We start from the raw sequence: 17,188 nt of genomic DNA, 5'->3' as shown, positions 1-17,188 counted from the left end.
CTCTCTCCTCTACTTCTGCTCAGTATCGCTGACTGCTGCCTTGTGTACCCTCAAAGCTTCACAGGCGCATTTTTTTCTCCCCAGTCTCCTGCACTTGCCGCAGCACTAATGCACTTCAGTTACGACCCATGAGAGTGGTATCTCTCTGCACTTAACCCATGTTCTGATGAGACTGGGTGGACCTGTCCCTGTTGCCCCCCCCCCTCCACACACTTCCTTTTCTGTTCACCTACATAACCTGAATGTACCGTGCTTAGTATGATTGATTGTCCTGTCTTCCCAATGTCTTCCCCTCCCATGCATGGTTGCACTTTCAAACACTTGTGTATAAGCGCATTAAAAATAAACAATCAATCAAACAAATGAGATTTTTCAGAATATTCATATTAGGAAAAACATACATATAACGTTCATACAAATAAGTATTTGCCACACCTGATCTAATCAACTGCCAACTTGACACTTAACATATTCAAGAATCCTTCATATGAAAAGAATAAAACCAGACTGTTTTCTTTTTGAATCGTGATTCGCGGGTACAAAAGAATCTGCAAACGAATTGGCTTAAGGGCACGTGCAGGGTATGAAATTCGAGAGCTGATTGGTTCATAGGAACACAGATTGCGAATCACATATATATATATATATATGCTGCAGAATTACTTACATTTCCACATTGCTTTGGAGGCCAATTCAGGAAGACACAGTGAACACTTTGGGCCTCATTATGACCCTGGCGGTATGTGGTTAACAGCGCCGGTAGAGCTGCCGGCGCCGTTAACCCCATACTGCCTCATTACGAGGTTCACTCGCGGGACCCGCTCAGGACGCCTGGTTTTGCCAGATGTCCTTAGTGGGTCCCGCGAGCGGCCCAGCATGCTAACAACGGGCTCGTAATTAACGGACCTGTTGTTAGCATGCTCCCCATTCCCATTGAGCCCTATGGGGGCTCAAATGGGGATGTACAGGGTCCGGGTTCCTTGAATGGGGAAATACTGGGCCCTCGTAGGTCGGAATGGCCCGGTATTTCCCCATTCAGGGAACCCAGACCCAAGTTTGGGGGTAGCCATGCCCTTATTAAGGGCCTAGCTACCTCCAAACTCTTAATGAGGCCATTTGTCTAATTTGCTCAAGTGGCACTTTTACCTATCCAAACCTTTTTCCTTTTTGGTTACCCTTTGGTGTATCTTGTTTTCTGGCTGTTTTATATTCATTTTTGTTTTTTATATTCTCCTTTTAAGGATGTTTTGAGCCTTTGTTTTCATTTTAGTTTTTTTACTTTTGATTTTTCTTTTGATTATTTTCTGGAGATGGAGACAAAACATCCAGAAGCACCCTCCAGCGATGAAGAGATCAACCTCGTCACAGTCCCTGAAGACACAGAAGATGTCAAATGGGCCATCTCCACATGAGAGGAACCGTCACAGGAACTTCACACCTTGCCTGTAGTGGCAGTACTTAAGGTGCCTAAAGACATTCCCCTGTCAGACGTTGAGAAGGGACAGGGCACATTTTCTGGTGAGGTGCAAACGAAAGGATTCTCCACAGTTCCTGCACAAAGCCTGGTCACCATGGCTCTTGTGGACCACCTGATATGTTATCACTGGCGGCAAGTGGATAAGCGTTTCAGGAGCATGTTCTGGTGACAGGCAATCCACCTTGGTCTCTGCATGGTCCAACCACACCTTACTGGTTGATGAATATTTGGAGTGTTCTTGCTATGGAGAACATATCAGCTATTTTGGCTGGCACCTTTAAAGGGTTTTTTTTAAAACCTTTTTACAATTCTTTCGCTTCAACTAACCACTTGAAAGATAAAGAGCACTTACATTACAGGTTTCCTTACTTAAGAATGTTTCGTTATTGTGAACTGGCTCAACAGGAATTTGGGAGATAAGTGAACTGAGTGTCTTCTTAACGCAGGGAATGGTGGAATCTAGTGGACACAAATTAATTAAATGGTTGGGTAGGGTTGACTGGAGCCATCGGTAATAGGTGAAATGTTCTTTGAAGATAGAGGGTCGGCAGGTCCGTCCTGAAGTGTAGGAGGGAGGGGGCAGTCTAAACTTTCCTGGAAGCATGTTCTCAAGGCACTGGTTAAACTGGGTCGGCAGGTCCGTCCTGAAGTGTAGGAGGGAGGGGGCAGTCTAAACTTTCCTGGAAGCATGTTCTCGAGGCACTAGTTAAACTGGACAACTTCTTTCTCCAGCAAAACCTCCCCAAGAATGGGATTTGCTATTGTGAGCGAGGGATAGTTGAGCAGAGGTGCACACTGCTGTTTGATGTACCGATTAGTGACCGTTCCTACAGAGAACAGCAGTAATGAGGAGGTTCTGTGTCCCTCCTGTGGTGGCATTGTAGCACTGAATCCCGCGGCTCCTCTCAGACCATGTGTTCTGATTTAACCATGGGCAAGGAGTGATGGTCTTTTAGACCCACACATAAGTGGCTGGAATGCCACCCTGGTTTTGTTGGTGTCAGGAAGGACTTTCCACAGATTGAGGCTGGTGATAAGGACATCATTATTTGGGTGATGAACACAGTGTGGATAGTTTGTGTGTGTAGTATGTGGGGAGATCATCCAATGGGATACAATATGAAATAGACATACAAAAATATTCTCCTCTTGATGACCACTCTCCCGGGGTGTAATATTGTTAAACAGTTGCACATTTTAAACAGTCGGGGGAAGGGAAAGTCAGGGATAAAAGACAAAATGAATTCAAAACATTGTAAACAGAAGCGAAAAAGGGAAAATATTTTCTATCTTGCCCTTTGAGAGGAAGTGCTTTTCAGTAAATGCACGGGAGTTGAATTGGTCATTTTATATACATAAAACCAAAATAAATCAATACAAATGATATGCACCTCAAACCCACATAATAACAACAAAATGTAAAAAAATATTTTCTATTTGTTATGTCCCATATAATTTAGTCTGACGGAATAGTGATAGCAACTGGAATTTCAATGATGTGGATATAGAAAAGATTGATGAACCCAACTACATTTTAAAGAATTAACATTAACAACCTTTACATTATTTTGTAAACTGACCCTGCACGAGACCACGAAAGGCCATTTAATCTCTCGTTTAACTATTCTGTATGCTAAAAAATTGATTAGATGTGATACGTGGAGGTACTTGTGTAGAGGTCACTAGTACAATGTGTTCCTCTACTCCGCGTGACTTGCTGAAAGAGTGTGGTGAGTGAGCATCTCCGCTCAACTCATTTAATACCTCAAGCTGATATGGCCCCACTGACTGTATTATGTGAGTCTTCTGTTTTTTCTCCCTTTGTGCATCTTCATTCACACCAGCACATTGCCTCAAACAAAAAGCATATTTTCTCATTTGGGGTCTGGGGATCAGCCAGGGTTGAAAAGGCACAGATATTCTGGTGAAGTTCATCAAACATCGTCATCAATAGAAACCTGCTCAACCTCTGGATCCCCCGCAAAGGGATGTGATAGTTTCAGTGGCAATGCAAGAAGTCGCAACATAACCGGTGTATTTGTAGAGCGCACATTCAGCCCCGGATGGGCATGTTGACAGTATTGACAGATAACAGATGTTTATTGTTATTCAACTTAATGCTACTCATGTTATCGACCTCTGAAGGGCTGAGTGGACCTGCCGGGATTCGAACCTGTGACCATGAAGCCCGTGCAGTGAATGCATTAGTCCACTGAGCCACAGACCCAGCTACACCAATGACCTCTACTGGACTCTCTCCCACTGCAATCGCCGTGGGAGGTAGGGGCTCATTCAGTGATGAGCTGAAATCACTAAACAGAGAACATATTTCAGGATCAGGCAGCTGTGCGGGATCTGCTCCACTCACTTCAACCATCACTAATCAAGTAAAGTCAAACAACCAGCAGTTCTCGGATTCCTAGGAGGGCAGCATGCCATCCTTAGCCATGTAGGACCAACGAGATGTTAGGACTATGAGCGGTGCCTGGGAGAAGTACAGCCTGAGAAAAGAAGCGCTGCTGAGCAGAGGTATGAGAAAGGTTAGCAGCTATGAATCTCATTTGCTGAAGGTGAGTGGTCAAAACAAGCTAGATTTGGTTTAGGAGGTAATGAGGCCCAATTAGAGCCATCATGAGGAAGTGTTGTCGAGTTCAATGTTTAAAACAAAATTGATTTCAGGGATAATATATGGCACTAAGGGTGGCATGAGGTACACCTTACAAGACAAGGTTTCAAGCACATGCAAAACAGTCTTCTTTAAACTAATGCATGGCCATGCATAGTTTCCTCCACACAAACGGGTACAGTACAAACCCTTTTAGTAACCATCAGAGAAACATTTCTGGAAGAAAGAATGCCCAAAGCAACTCTGAAACAGTGCCCTGTAGAGCAAGTGGTGCCCTTCAGAAACCAGCAGAGAAAATACAGTCAACAGGAATCCGTCAGAAATAATGGAAATAAGAATGTCTTGGCAAGACACAAATGCCAAATGAAAACTGTGTGTGTGTAATGCATCGACCTTGGAAGATTTGGAACCGATGGAAGTACACCTAACATGGATGCTGGAAGCTTTGTGTTGCTGTCTATGCATCATCCAAGATGGCCGCCAGCACGTATTTACGCACAACGCACCAGTGCTCCGATGCGTTGTATCAAAGTACTTTCGTATCTTACCAGCGCTGTGTTTCTGTATCTCTCGCTACCTATTATTGCTCCCTGTTGTTTATTCTACTCTCTTCTTCCACTATCTTACACCGAGGTTTACGTACTATTTTTTGGTAGCTTTCCTTTATTCGGTTGAATCCCTGATAATCGCACTTTGAGGTTAGTCTCTTTAACTCCTCAGTCTCTGTATCTATCCTTCCTGTTACGTATCTTGCTTACTTTCTCCTTGCCTACCCTTCTTTGATTCGCCGTCTTGGCGTTCTTCTACCATACGGCCATTTTCCTGTGCTCCTGGAGTGCCTCAGTTCCTTCGGCACCATCGGCTACTATAAACTGCCTTTTGGACACAAATTCTCAGTTCTCTCGATCATACTACACCGAAGAAAGGACTGGACTCGCTTCTACTCTTCAACCAACCTGAAGAAGACCATTCACACAGGGTTTTTTCATCTTACGGCTTTTTCCCTGGAACAGCGGGTTGGCTCCTTGGAGGCTTCTGGGATTTGGTTCCTATACGGTCACGGTGGCCTCCAGGGAGTCACGCCCATATTTGCATCAAAGAAGGAGTAAAGAAATCAGAAAGACATGAAGGATAAAGAAGACGGAACTCCCAGAAGATTCTGCCGGTGATTCAGGTGAGGAGGATTTGGAAAGGAGGGGAACCAGGGTTGCAAGTTTTGACAGTGTGGTAGAATAAGTACCCCCGAACAACATGTTTGGGATACAGCCTGGATTGCAGAAGCATGAGCATCATCCACATGCTGCCAATCTAGCTTCTGAGTGTGGCAATTGGTTCAAGTGATGCACAAGTATAGTGACCCAAAAGACATGAAAAGGGGAAGTGAAAAGTTCTGCAGCTCTGCATTTGCGCTTCCGGTTCGCTAGATCCAAGTCGTACCAAGTGTTATGCTTGGTAGGGTATTTAAGGCGGATCCGCATGACTGGGGAAAGAATGAATATGAACATACAACTATAGCTTGATTAGGTGCGCATATCTGAGAATGCAGAGATTACGCCACATTTGCAATAGGGATCTTTTCTTACCTTCTTAAGCTTCTTAGAGGCAGCCATTTGTTCGGCGCAATAGTGGCCCACGGCATACTCCAGCAAGGCACCGAATATGAAGCTGAAGCAGATGCCAAGGAACACATCTATAGCCTTAATGACTCCATTGGCCGTCGGTAGTGAGTCACGGGAGCCCATCATAAGAGTGGTCATGGAAAGCACTGTTGTGACTCCTGGGGAAGAAGCAGCAGCACCCAATCAGCACATATGATAATATTGCCAAAATCAATAAGAAAAGAGGCTGCGACAAGGTATACCTCGTCATTATAAGATGAATAGCCTAGCAGTTAGGCTTACAGTGGCGGGCAGTACATAAGACAACGTGATCTATACTCCCCATACATTTTGCTGTACACTGTTGAAATGAGATCATATCAGATCTGTTTAAGCTAAGCAGTGTTATTGCATTTATTTAGTGCCCAGCACAAATCCATCTGCTTCATAAAAGGGCCCGTAGACTGACTGAAGAGCTGATTATATAGGTCTTGAGGAATAGACTCGCCACAGTGATTCATTGGCACCCAATCGATGACAGGCTGAAATTTTAGCTTGCGTGACATGGGTGTCCTCTTCCAAAGCTAATACACCCAGTGTCAATGGGTTGGGTATTATCAATTTCTATTTTCAGTGTCTTCAAATTGACTTGGCTTAAGAAAACTGTCTCCCAGGATCTATAAGGAAAACTGTCTCATTCTCAGAAGCTGACTGCAATAGAAAAAAAAGAAACTTGCACTGAATGGATACATTCCTTTATGGAAATGATGCACCCTACACAAATATAAGAACTGTGTATTAAATGCATATAGTAGCTGTCAGACTAATGCTTGCAATTCATGATGCCACACATATTTTAATTACGTTGAAGCAATAATCTCCCATTACGTGGGTTGTCCATGGTAGAAAAAGACCTGGAGCCCGGGTTAACAGAGCAAGGAATGGGTGATTTTATCTACTAGCACCCTGGGCTTGCAAACAGGGGTGCTGATAGCAATTTTCTCTCATGATTAAAGAGGCGTGGCGAATGTGCAAGCCATTGTCTCAGAACAAAAACCTCATCAAAGATGGTCCCCTTGGAGTGGGGAAGTGCGGCTCCATGCGAAATCCCTCTTCCAGTTTCTTGGAAGGCACTGTAGGCGATGTTGGGGCAACATAGTATCATCACAGCAAAGGCAAGTGTAGCCAGGGCGTCTGGGATTTCAGGGAGCAGTGGGAGAGTGTAGGGCAGCCAGCTGAGGAAAGGACAAGGTCAGGTGTTGAGCAGCTCACAACTTGCTCTGGACCTAGGCTTGGATTGTTAGATTCAGCCCAGGTTTTGAATGCCTTTTTGGCTGACACACATGTCTATGCTGCTAATATTGCTTAACTTGGAGTCAATTAAATAAAAATGTAAATGCTGACAACTTGTACAGATTGGGGCCTAGGTTATGTATCCAGCCCCATCACTGTTGCGCTTGGTAGAGACTGTGGTAATCCCCCCATCATTTTGAGCAAGCCGTATCATTGTAAACGCCTGACAGCCAGTGTGCCAAACTCCTTCGACTAGACTAGATCATGTCCTCTGTTTCAACTTCTGCATCCTGTTTGTGACTCTTATAGTTTTGGTCAAACATCAGACACAAACCTAGAATGTTAATAAACCTGAAATAGTCTCTTTGGTACTATTTCAGTTACTATTATGACAAATAGGTCCAGATATTGCCTATCTTAGAAATTACTTATAATGGTTGCTGTGTGTCATACTTCCACACTAAACTCACATTGTCCCCAATAATGTCTTCCACTCCAGACATCATCCTACTCTGCTTGTATCCCAAACCTCTCCTGCAGTCAATGAGCTTTTGCAAACATTGTATGCAAGTTAAACAGTGAGTAGAAAAAGCTAAAGAAACATAAACCACGTGTTCCAAATAAAGAACACTTAGAGCCCCTGTATACAATGTAGGAGATTGCGTCTGATTATCTAAATGCCAACCCTATATAATTTCTGGCACATTTGTTTATTATTTATCAGGGACTTCGTATAGAAGCTACTGGTTACTTCAGCACGCTCTGTGCTGCTGGCTTTCATGGAGGTTATCAGTAGTGCAGCTGTTCCAATCAAGCCCATGGTTGTGCTGTGAGTCCTTAAGTAGATCCAATGAAGGATTTTTGTCTGTTTTTTTCCCACTTCGCCTATAAGTGAATTGATCAGTAGGGACGGGGGTGGGGGAGACTGCATTTTCATGGTATGAGGTTGAAGCGTGGCAGATACGGGCCTGGTGCCTTTTGTAAAAGGTGAGGGGTTCAATGGTACCCTTCCCCAGCCGAATTATTGTTTTTCAGATCCTTCCTTAAGCATTGATGGCTCTGTCGGGACATTAAAGCAAATTTTAATTTGTTTTTCGGTGTGGGGCCCAACATGTAGAGTGACCTTGCTCCATGTTTCACATCTGATGGATCAACGAGCACGTTTGGCCGGATCACAGGTTTATAGCTGGAATGCAGTGGTGTGTCTATTTCTACTTTTAATTAGGTCCTTTGCACAGAGGTTGTGAGCAAAATGCTCAAAGCCTTCACTTCAGCCTTCCTGATAGCCAAGGGATTGTTTTCTATGCTGATGTAACATACTAATCCCTTTTTGTTTAGTATCTGCAGATTTTGGGTTGGAGATCCGGGACGCTCTGTAAACAATGAAGCAGTGGTCCAATAGGATCAATGATTTCAAGCACTGCTTGAAGGTGGCAAAACACTGTTGAGAGCACCTTCCTGAGCATTTTCTGGTGGTGGATCACAATGTAAATCCTAAACTGCGGCTCTGTTATGGTAGCCCATCATTTTTTAGGATTTTGATTCATAACATTTTACTGAGGATCTCTGATCCCATACATCAAAGGGGATGTGAATGATGGAGTACTACTTTGGTGTCTCCTGGTTCTTGATGGTAAGAATCAGACCTTATAATCCCCAGGCAAATGTTCTTGCATGAGCAGTTATGTTGTGCCCTCCTAGTTGATGGTAAGCCTTTTGATCAGTTTCACTGAAAATAGAAAGGCTGCAATTGGCATGAGTACCTACAGACCCACTGCATTTGCTAAATTCAGGGGAGGGTCCTACATTCAGACATTCATTCTACAAGGTGTGTGTTGGATAAAGATATCATACCTTAAGGCCTAACCTGGTTGTAGAGCTCTATGAACTGCTGCTTTACAGTTGTCATATGTGTTCATGGCTCCACCACTAGTGTTTTCCATAAGGCGCAGCAAACCAAAATCATCAGTTCTGCCCTCAGTGGTTGGGATGTCTGGAGTTATTGCACATTTTGAGAATTTTCCTGGTAAGAAGCCTGCGATAGTTGAATTTGGCAACCACAATTGTAAGGGTGGCCACCATAATGTTTGAATGGATGCAGTTCAGTGTTTTGGGTTTTTGGCCCCAAACTCACTCAATCCCCATGAACGTGGAGGGACTGCTCATTGCTTTTTTGATTTAATAATAATATTAATAATAATAATAATAATAATAATAATAATAATAATAATATGTATCAATTAATAAAGTTCACATCAAAGTTCACATCACAAAATGAATTGTTTCCTGGTGCCAACAACACTTAATATTATCTAACCCAATTTATAAACCTCAGAATGAAGAAGTTCTGAGTCTGCCCTTTCGAGAGTCAAACCTTTTTTTTGAAAAGTGTGAGGCAGGCATGGTATAACAAGTCAGACACAGACACAATGATTCAAGTTTCAACACCTTAATTTAAGTTCTGAATGGGGGTTGGAGACTTCCTAGCTAGACTAGTAAAATAAAGGAGTCATTGGCATTTAGTCAAAATAAAGAAAAGTCTCTGTCAGAAACCTATGCTTGCCCGCACGCTTTTACAATAACTAAGTGTCGGGAAATGTATCAAAACAAAAAGAGTGTATTAAAAGAAAGTCAGAATGGCAATGGAGCTGGACCACAACTCCCTTCCCCAAGTCCAATCACTGGGGTTTTCAGAAGTTCCTTTTGGATGACCAGATCGCACAGTTCAAAGAGTTCACACAAGGCTATCAGACTTCCCTTGTCTGATTCAGCTCAATTCAACATATCACAGTTCTTTCAGGCTTCCTGCAGCTGAATTGCCATCAGTTCCCTTACCTGCTTCAGTTTCAGTTTAACCTTACACAGTTCTGCTACAACATGGTTTCAGGGTGAATCTTTCACCATAGGCCCTTCAGGCTCTCCTCACCCCTGACCCAAGTCTGGACCTTCAATTTGGACAGATTAACAACAGTTTCCACAATAGGCCTCTCAGGCTTCCCTCGCCCAAGTCTGGGCCTCAACTTCTTTCAATTTGTTTTTCAACTTTAGGATTCCCTTCACCAATCTTCTTGGTTGTCGTTTCACTTTCATGTAGAAGACCTTCGAAACTGCATGGATTTACTCAGGCCCATGATCAGTGCTTGTTTGATTTATGCATGTAGAGTTTATATTTCAATTTAAAGGCAGAGGAAGCAGCATTCATATTTTTCAAGGGATTATATCAGCCTTGGTTGAAAACAAGACATTGCAGTTTACGTAGCTTGGCATTATTTTAAGCATAATCCATAGGATGTATAAAAAAATGTGGAATATTAAAAGATGGATTTAATAGCAGACCACCCACTTTAAAAGGAATTCATGTGGTTCTTTTATGTCAAAATATACTCATCTTTGTAAATACAGTTTTCAGAGGTTTTGACAAAAAAACTATTGTCGTGTTGCAGTTACAAAGAATATACTGGAGGGTGCCTTTTTGGTATTAATATGAGATTCAAGACGTCAACACACATAGTCTATAAACATTGAGAATTTTAAGTTTCACAAACTGTATAGGCCCTACTCAGTGCTGTTGGAGTTAGCGAACTATGTGGACAATCGTGTACTCTTGTGTTAGAAGCGCCTATGCTGATCCTACAAGAATGACTGGCCAATTTAAATCAGGCCTATGATATTATATAACAACTGCTTTGTATGCAAGGTCTTCAATTCTAGGATTCAGTGAGAGGGAAAGAGGTCAAAAATGTAAATGCTGAGAATGGATTCACCATTCAGATTACAGAGGCCTTCCAACACTGAGATGATCCATTCAATTAAACTGGTGGGATTCGGATATTAAGAGGACAACACAGGTCAGACAATTATAATGAGAGGCCAAAAGGAGCAGGGTCATGCAATGTTCTTGTTCCCTGGGAGCAGTACACATAATTGCATTGAATTGCTTTAGCAAGCCACGCTTTATGACGTGTCATCACTTTATTAAGCTATGATTGACAGTCCCTGTGCAGAGCCCTTTGTCAAAACAAATGTGTTCCCTTTCCAGGGTAGAGTACATTCTATTATTGCAGTTCACCAAATTCTCAATCAAATATTAGTAGTCATATCATTATACCATTTGATTCACGTATGAAGCCAGTCTGGCAGTGTAGGGTGTCAAAGTGCTCATGTGTGGAAGTGGGCAATGCAGCATCTTCAGAGCCTATATTTTAGATCTTCTTGGTCATAATCTCTGGGGTCTGTTGGATCATTTGTATAGCTTGAACGGTTGAGTGGGCCTTATACATTCTTAATTAATTGCCTGAATTGCAAATTCTATTTTTCAGGGACTTATAATTTTTTGACAATTTAAATCCTCAGTAACACATTACAATTCTCCCTTTCATAGACCAATTTCCATCACACCCCCCAGGGAAGGTTGCAGAGAATGCATTTCTTCGAAGCCATTAAAAATTAGTTGTGTATCCTGTAGGTCCATCCAGGCACAGTCTGGTAATTTTCAATTGCAAAGTATAAGGGGACATTGCTCAGCAGTCCTTATGTGTCACCTACCAATTGATACCATGACAGAATGAATTAGATCATATTTCTCGAATTAGAACCATGTGAAGGAAAGACACATGAGACAGTAGTCAGTTCATTTAACCTGAATAACATTAAAACCTTACGTTAACTTGTGAAGGTTGACGAGTTTCTGCATTACTATTACTCCTGACAAAGGAGTTTAAAACGCCATCTTGGGTAAGCAATATGCAATGTCATCAGAGATCAACAGAGTCATTAGTTCAAACCAAAGTCTAGAGGCTACCACTTTATAATACCATTATAATGTCTTCGGAAATCTTACATGTGCTGTTCTAACCATTGTTTCTAGTGACCTTGTGTACACTTCACCATGTCCCTGCTTTGTGTTTGTAGTAGTCTATTTGGGTTGTACTGATCAATGAACTTAAAATCAATGGTCTGAAAATGAACAGATGTATTGAATCAAAGTGAGCATGGGTGGTGCCGTGTCACCATGGTAGAATACGTGTGATTCAACAGTGTGCCTCTCATCCAATCATACAACTGAGTTTACGATTGGGACTTTAAGAGAGGTGTGTTTCAATTAAAGACCCAAAGTAATTGAATGTGAACAACGTATACAATGTTGGTTTGAAGCGTGCATCATAAAGCACAAATCATGTGAAGTACTCAAGCCGAACATGTTGGGCCTAATCCCAAATAGATTTCTTTTGCCATTTTACATTTTGGGTACCTAATCTTCGCAGGGATTGGGAGAAACAAAACAGCATGTGACACAGTCAGAAGACATATAGTAGCCAGAATGCATGGCTGTGCGCCTCACCACTGGCACCCACTCTAACCATCTCCAGCACCAGGAGCACTTTACACTCAACCATTCAGCTATTACTTTACTATACTCGTGGTGCCTGAAATAGCCCAACAAGAGGTTTGGATTAAGAATCCTGCCTTGGGTAGCCCTCTTATAACCAATAGAGGATTCAAGCTTTTAGTGAGTCCCTGAACTCGAGTGACCTCAAGGATGACACCAACCCTGATGTCTGAACCTAGAGACCTGGGGTGCGCACTGTTTGACACTACCGTTCCCTTTACATAATTTCCATTCTAAGTGCATCTAAACTATTAAAAGCATTTTAAACCCACTATTTCATGGGCTTGCCTTTGATTCACTCTAGTAACCTGTTACCCTGCATCTTGGAAACCCCACTCCATCCTTCCGAGAGCTCGGGACTGACCGCTGGACCAGCACTACCAAAAGGTGAGACACACACACACACACACACACTTTACTTTTACTTTACTTTAAATTATTTATAGTGCGCACCTTGGACCCAGAGGCATTAGGGCGCAGACAAGTAACAAAACGAAAACAAAACAACAGAAATAAGGACACACACACTCCTTCTATCCCTCTCTCTCTCTCTCTCTCTCTCTCTCTCTCTCTCTCTCTGTCTCTGTCTCTCTCTCTCTCTCTCTCTCTCTCTCTCTCTCTCTCTCTCTCTTCAAAGTGTATTCTTTCAAAGTATTCATGACCTTGTGGATTGGATTGGGGGATAACTCAGCATCTGTTGGCATGTGCATGGGTTTTTTTTTGCTGCTCATCATCAGCCGCTCTTTTCACACCCATGGAGTGGGAGGTGTACAATTAGGGGCGAGGGATATTGCCACCTTAAGTCACAGGTGCCCCATCACCAGGTAGAGGAGCAAGACAGTGCCAAGCAGCATGGGTTTGATAATCATCAGCTGGGTGCTTAGAGGCTGAAGTCTGGCCTGAAGAACGTTATATAAATACAATCACATCTTATTTTCTTAGTTTTGAAGTGCACTCTTGAAGGCATGCAGAGTGGCCATGTTCTTAATGTCAGGGAAGGGAGAAGGGGATTCCAATGGTAGGGGGCAAGAAGCATGCAAGGGCAGAACAGGAGACAGTGCAGTGAAGGTGGGGAAAGGACCTTGAGCAGTTGTGGGCATCGCAGGGAGTGAGGAGGAGAGTGTTAGCCAGGATGCAGGGTAGGAGCAGCGGAAGGATGGATTTGGAGAGGGGACAGTGTGGCTTGGAGAGTCATCGCGCATGAAGGGGGTGGGCAGAGGTGGGAAAGGAATGTGGGAGGTTGTAGAGAGTGTCAGTTCAAAGTGCAGCATTGTGTTAATCGGGCGAAATTGTAGTCATAGTTCGTAGTGATGAGTGTTGCACTGTAAGGCATTAGTATTACTATTACGGCTCCATTTCAAATGAAATGATTGTTTATTTATAGCCTGTGTTGCTTAGTGTCGTTTTGCTTCTAAGGCGAGCACGTTGCCCCTGAGCTATCCTCCAGAGACAAAGAGGTCCATAGTGTCTCATTAGTGAGACTTGCCATAAATACTGCCCTGGCTAGCTAAACTGCCGGTCTCTCCACCAGTCGGGATGGCAAGACCAAATTAATGTTAAGTGTTCACCAATACATCCATTCGCACTATTGCTTCGTGGCGTGGGGATTTAGACAAGGAGGACTCCAGTGTCGGGACACACTTGCGGAATTTCATCATTCGGAGCCTTTGTTCTTTCAATGCTTGGCTATTGTACCTCCATGGAGAGGTTATTCTGACCTGTGTATCGGCAAAGGCCTTTAACAAACTCAGAACACACTAATGAGAATTGTTTTGGAAGGGAAAAAGTCTGCATATTAGCTACAGCTAACTAATGCTTTGCTGAAGTAATCTTTTCAAGCGCGCTACCACTACCAGTGGTTTCCTGGCGCTGACTAAGGCTGTGGTGAAAGTTGAAATGATATGATAGGTTATTTATAACGCACTTAATACCCCGGGCTTTCTAAACGCGGACCCGGGGATCGAATCTGTGGTGCTCCGTGTCGTCTTGCTTTCAAGGCGAGCACGTTGCCCCTGAGCTATCCTCCTGAGTTAACACTTCAGAAGAAAAGCTACCGAATTTAGGGTGGTCAGTGGTGGTCAGTGGTGGCTTAAAATGTAAAGGTGTGGAATGTGATAACTTGAATCCTAAAGAAATGACTGCAACATTACTCATTTATGGTGTTTCTACTTGTGTGGTTTTAACATAATGTATATGTTTTATGTACTATGATCATTTTTATGATTGTTTTATGAAATGTATTGAATCTAAATAAAATGTTGTGATAATTGATTCCACTTTTGATGTGCGAAGAGTGTTTAGTGACACCTGTTGAAATACCGGACTTTTTTTTGTATAAAAAAGTGTATGCTCACAGAGCAAGAAGTCTGTTTATCCCTACCTGTGACTCAGAACCGTTTTGAGAATAGAGTTGTTGGAGACCAATAGGGACTCAGTGGTTAATGTGACAAGTGACACGATTTTGTCCTTAATTCCAATTTTTTGCATAGTGTGCATTGAGGCTTTTTATAGGGATCCCGTTATGGAATCCGAGAAGTGTTTAGCTTATGATGATGAGTATGTTCGGAAATTGATTGAATCTACCAATAGTAGGTGTTAATAAAGATTTAGAAGCACTAGACAAAGATGACCGATGGGATGAACTAGTCCAGATGAGGAAGAGACTCATCCGCACAGAACTACATGCTATCATCATGTTAGAGTATGTCAAAATCCAGGATTTGCCCCAGGGTCCTACTGTGAGAAATGAACCCAGACTGTTCTTAGACAATCCAGAGTTCAAATTAAATGGAGTTACATTTCTAACAAATGTGGCCGGGATTGGCTAATACTAATTATCGAAACAGCACAAGAAACAGCCAAAAAAAAATCGAGATTGATCTGAAGGATTTAGAAGAAAAAATTAAGAGCAAATTCGATGTGGAAGCTTTCAAAAAAAGGCCTAGATAAACATTTAAAAGAGATGCAAGAATTCAAGAACGAAACTGTCTCTGAAAGAATCAAAAGAATGAAAAAGGACATTCTAAACTTCTCTCATGAGAAAGCATTTCGTTATACCAATAAAGACTACAAATTTGGAGAGCCCAGACCCAATACAAAACAGAATCGGAGAGTATGTTTCTGGAACACATCGTATAGTTCGAGTGGAGGAGGCTCCTCGGATTATGACGAATCCGGCGATTCTGATATTCCTAACAACAGGGGGGGCAGGCCGTCCCTTTAGAGGTAGAGGAAGAGGCACAAGAAACAATAGCCAGAGAGGTAACAACCAAAGACAGTCTTTTTTAGGAAGAGGAGGAGATCAGAGACAGTGGGAACCAGAACGGATGCAAACAAGGAGCTACAGGGGCTGGTAGTGAACCTTTCAGATACCCAGATCACTAAGAAAGAAGAAGAAGTGCTCAATAAGGGTTTGAATTTTGTACTCACTAAGTTTCACAATCCTTTGGAGTTTAGGATTGAATTTAACCAGTTCATGCGGAAAGTTCACCTGAAAGATTTCTTTATGGATAACGCCTTTGACAAAGGAGACAATTGTAGTGGTTTAAGAAATCCCTCTATTTTTTGTGCACCCATTAATGCACATTCAGCAGAATCAAAGGTTTATGAAAAGAAGGTTTTGGAGGAGGTGACTAAGCTGGAAACTAAGGGTATCCCTCACCACTTGAGTGTAGCAGAACAAAAGATTTTGAAAAAGGTGGGCGCTAATGATAAGATAATTATCCGCCAAGCCGACAAAGGAGGCGCTATTGTATTATTGAATAGGAGCGATTACATCAAGGAATGTGAAAGACTATTATCAGATGAGAATCATTAGCTAAAAATAGATAAAGATCCCAGTAATGACCTTTTAAATAACATTCGAGACAAGGTACAGAAGGCGGTGGACGAACAGATGATTAGCAAACAAGGGGGTGAATATCTCATTAGAGAAAACGGTCGTGTGCCCATTTTTTATACATTACCTAAAATTCACAAAAGTTTAGAGAACCCGCCGGGTAGACCTATTGTCTCAGATGTGAGTTCCCTTCTGGAACCACTTTCAAAATTTGTAGATTTTTATTTGAGACCTTTCATTCCTACTATGAAAAGCTATATTAAGGACACCACGGACGCTATTAACAGAATAGAGGGTAACACTTTTGACCCTGAGGCCAATTTACTTATTTGCTTAGATATTCAAGCATTATATACCAACATACCTCAGTTGGCCACTTTGGAGGTAGTAGAGGAGACGTTATTGAAAAGAGTTGATGAAATTCTGGTATCTAACTCTTTTGTCAAATGGTGGACAGAGATTGCCCTTACAGAAAATTTCTTTCAATTTATGGGACAGTTTTACAAACAAATTGAAGGGACAGCTATGGGCTCAGCCATGGCCCCTAATGTCACCAATTTGTATGTTAATATGTTTGAGGAAACAGTAGTCTATAATGACCGCAATCCTTTTCAGAATAATATCGTCTGTTGGCTACGTTATATAGACGATGTTTTCGTCATTCGGAAAGGGAATCAAGAGGAAGCAGGCCATTTTTTACAGTGGCTGAATCAACACAATAGATAGCTGAAATTCACCAGTAATGTAAGTAACAAGGAAGTAAATTACCTAGACATCTGCATATACCACCAGAACGGGTCACTACTTGTTCGACCATATACTAAAGCCACCGATAAGAATGCTTTGTTGCACCTTAGGAGTCATCATGCCCATCTATGGGGTCTTCCCCCAGGAGTCAGGCATTTTCCCTGTGGTAATTGCTCTATGTGCACCCAAACAAAGAAAACAGTGTATGTAGATTTGGACC

At 42.3% G+C, this 17,188-nt stretch overlaps 1 protein-coding gene across 4 annotated transcripts in view; it reads right to left on the bottom strand.

Moving 5' to 3' along the window:
- GABRP (gamma-aminobutyric acid type A receptor subunit pi) overlaps nt 1–17,188 on the bottom strand; it is a 271,746-nt gene that overhangs the window by 9,987 nt on the left and 244,571 nt on the right. For all 4 annotated transcript variants that reach the window (XM_069654330.1, XM_069654329.1, XM_069654331.1 and 1 more), the window contains one exon: nt 5,687–5,880. In XM_069654330.1, coding sequence (XP_069510431.1) covers nt 5,687–5,880 — 194 coding nt within the window. The remainder of the gene's footprint in view (nt 1–5,686; nt 5,881–17,188) is intronic.

This window comes from Ambystoma mexicanum, chromosome 3q (genome assembly GCF_040938575.1).
Source record: "Ambystoma mexicanum isolate Mex_15411 chromosome 3q, UKY_AmexF1_1, whole genome shotgun sequence".
Lineage (NCBI taxonomy): Eukaryota > Metazoa > Chordata > Amphibia > Caudata > Ambystomatidae > Ambystoma > Ambystoma mexicanum.
Note: the sequence above shows the minus strand (reverse complement) of the source record. Positions and strands in the feature narration are given on the sequence as shown.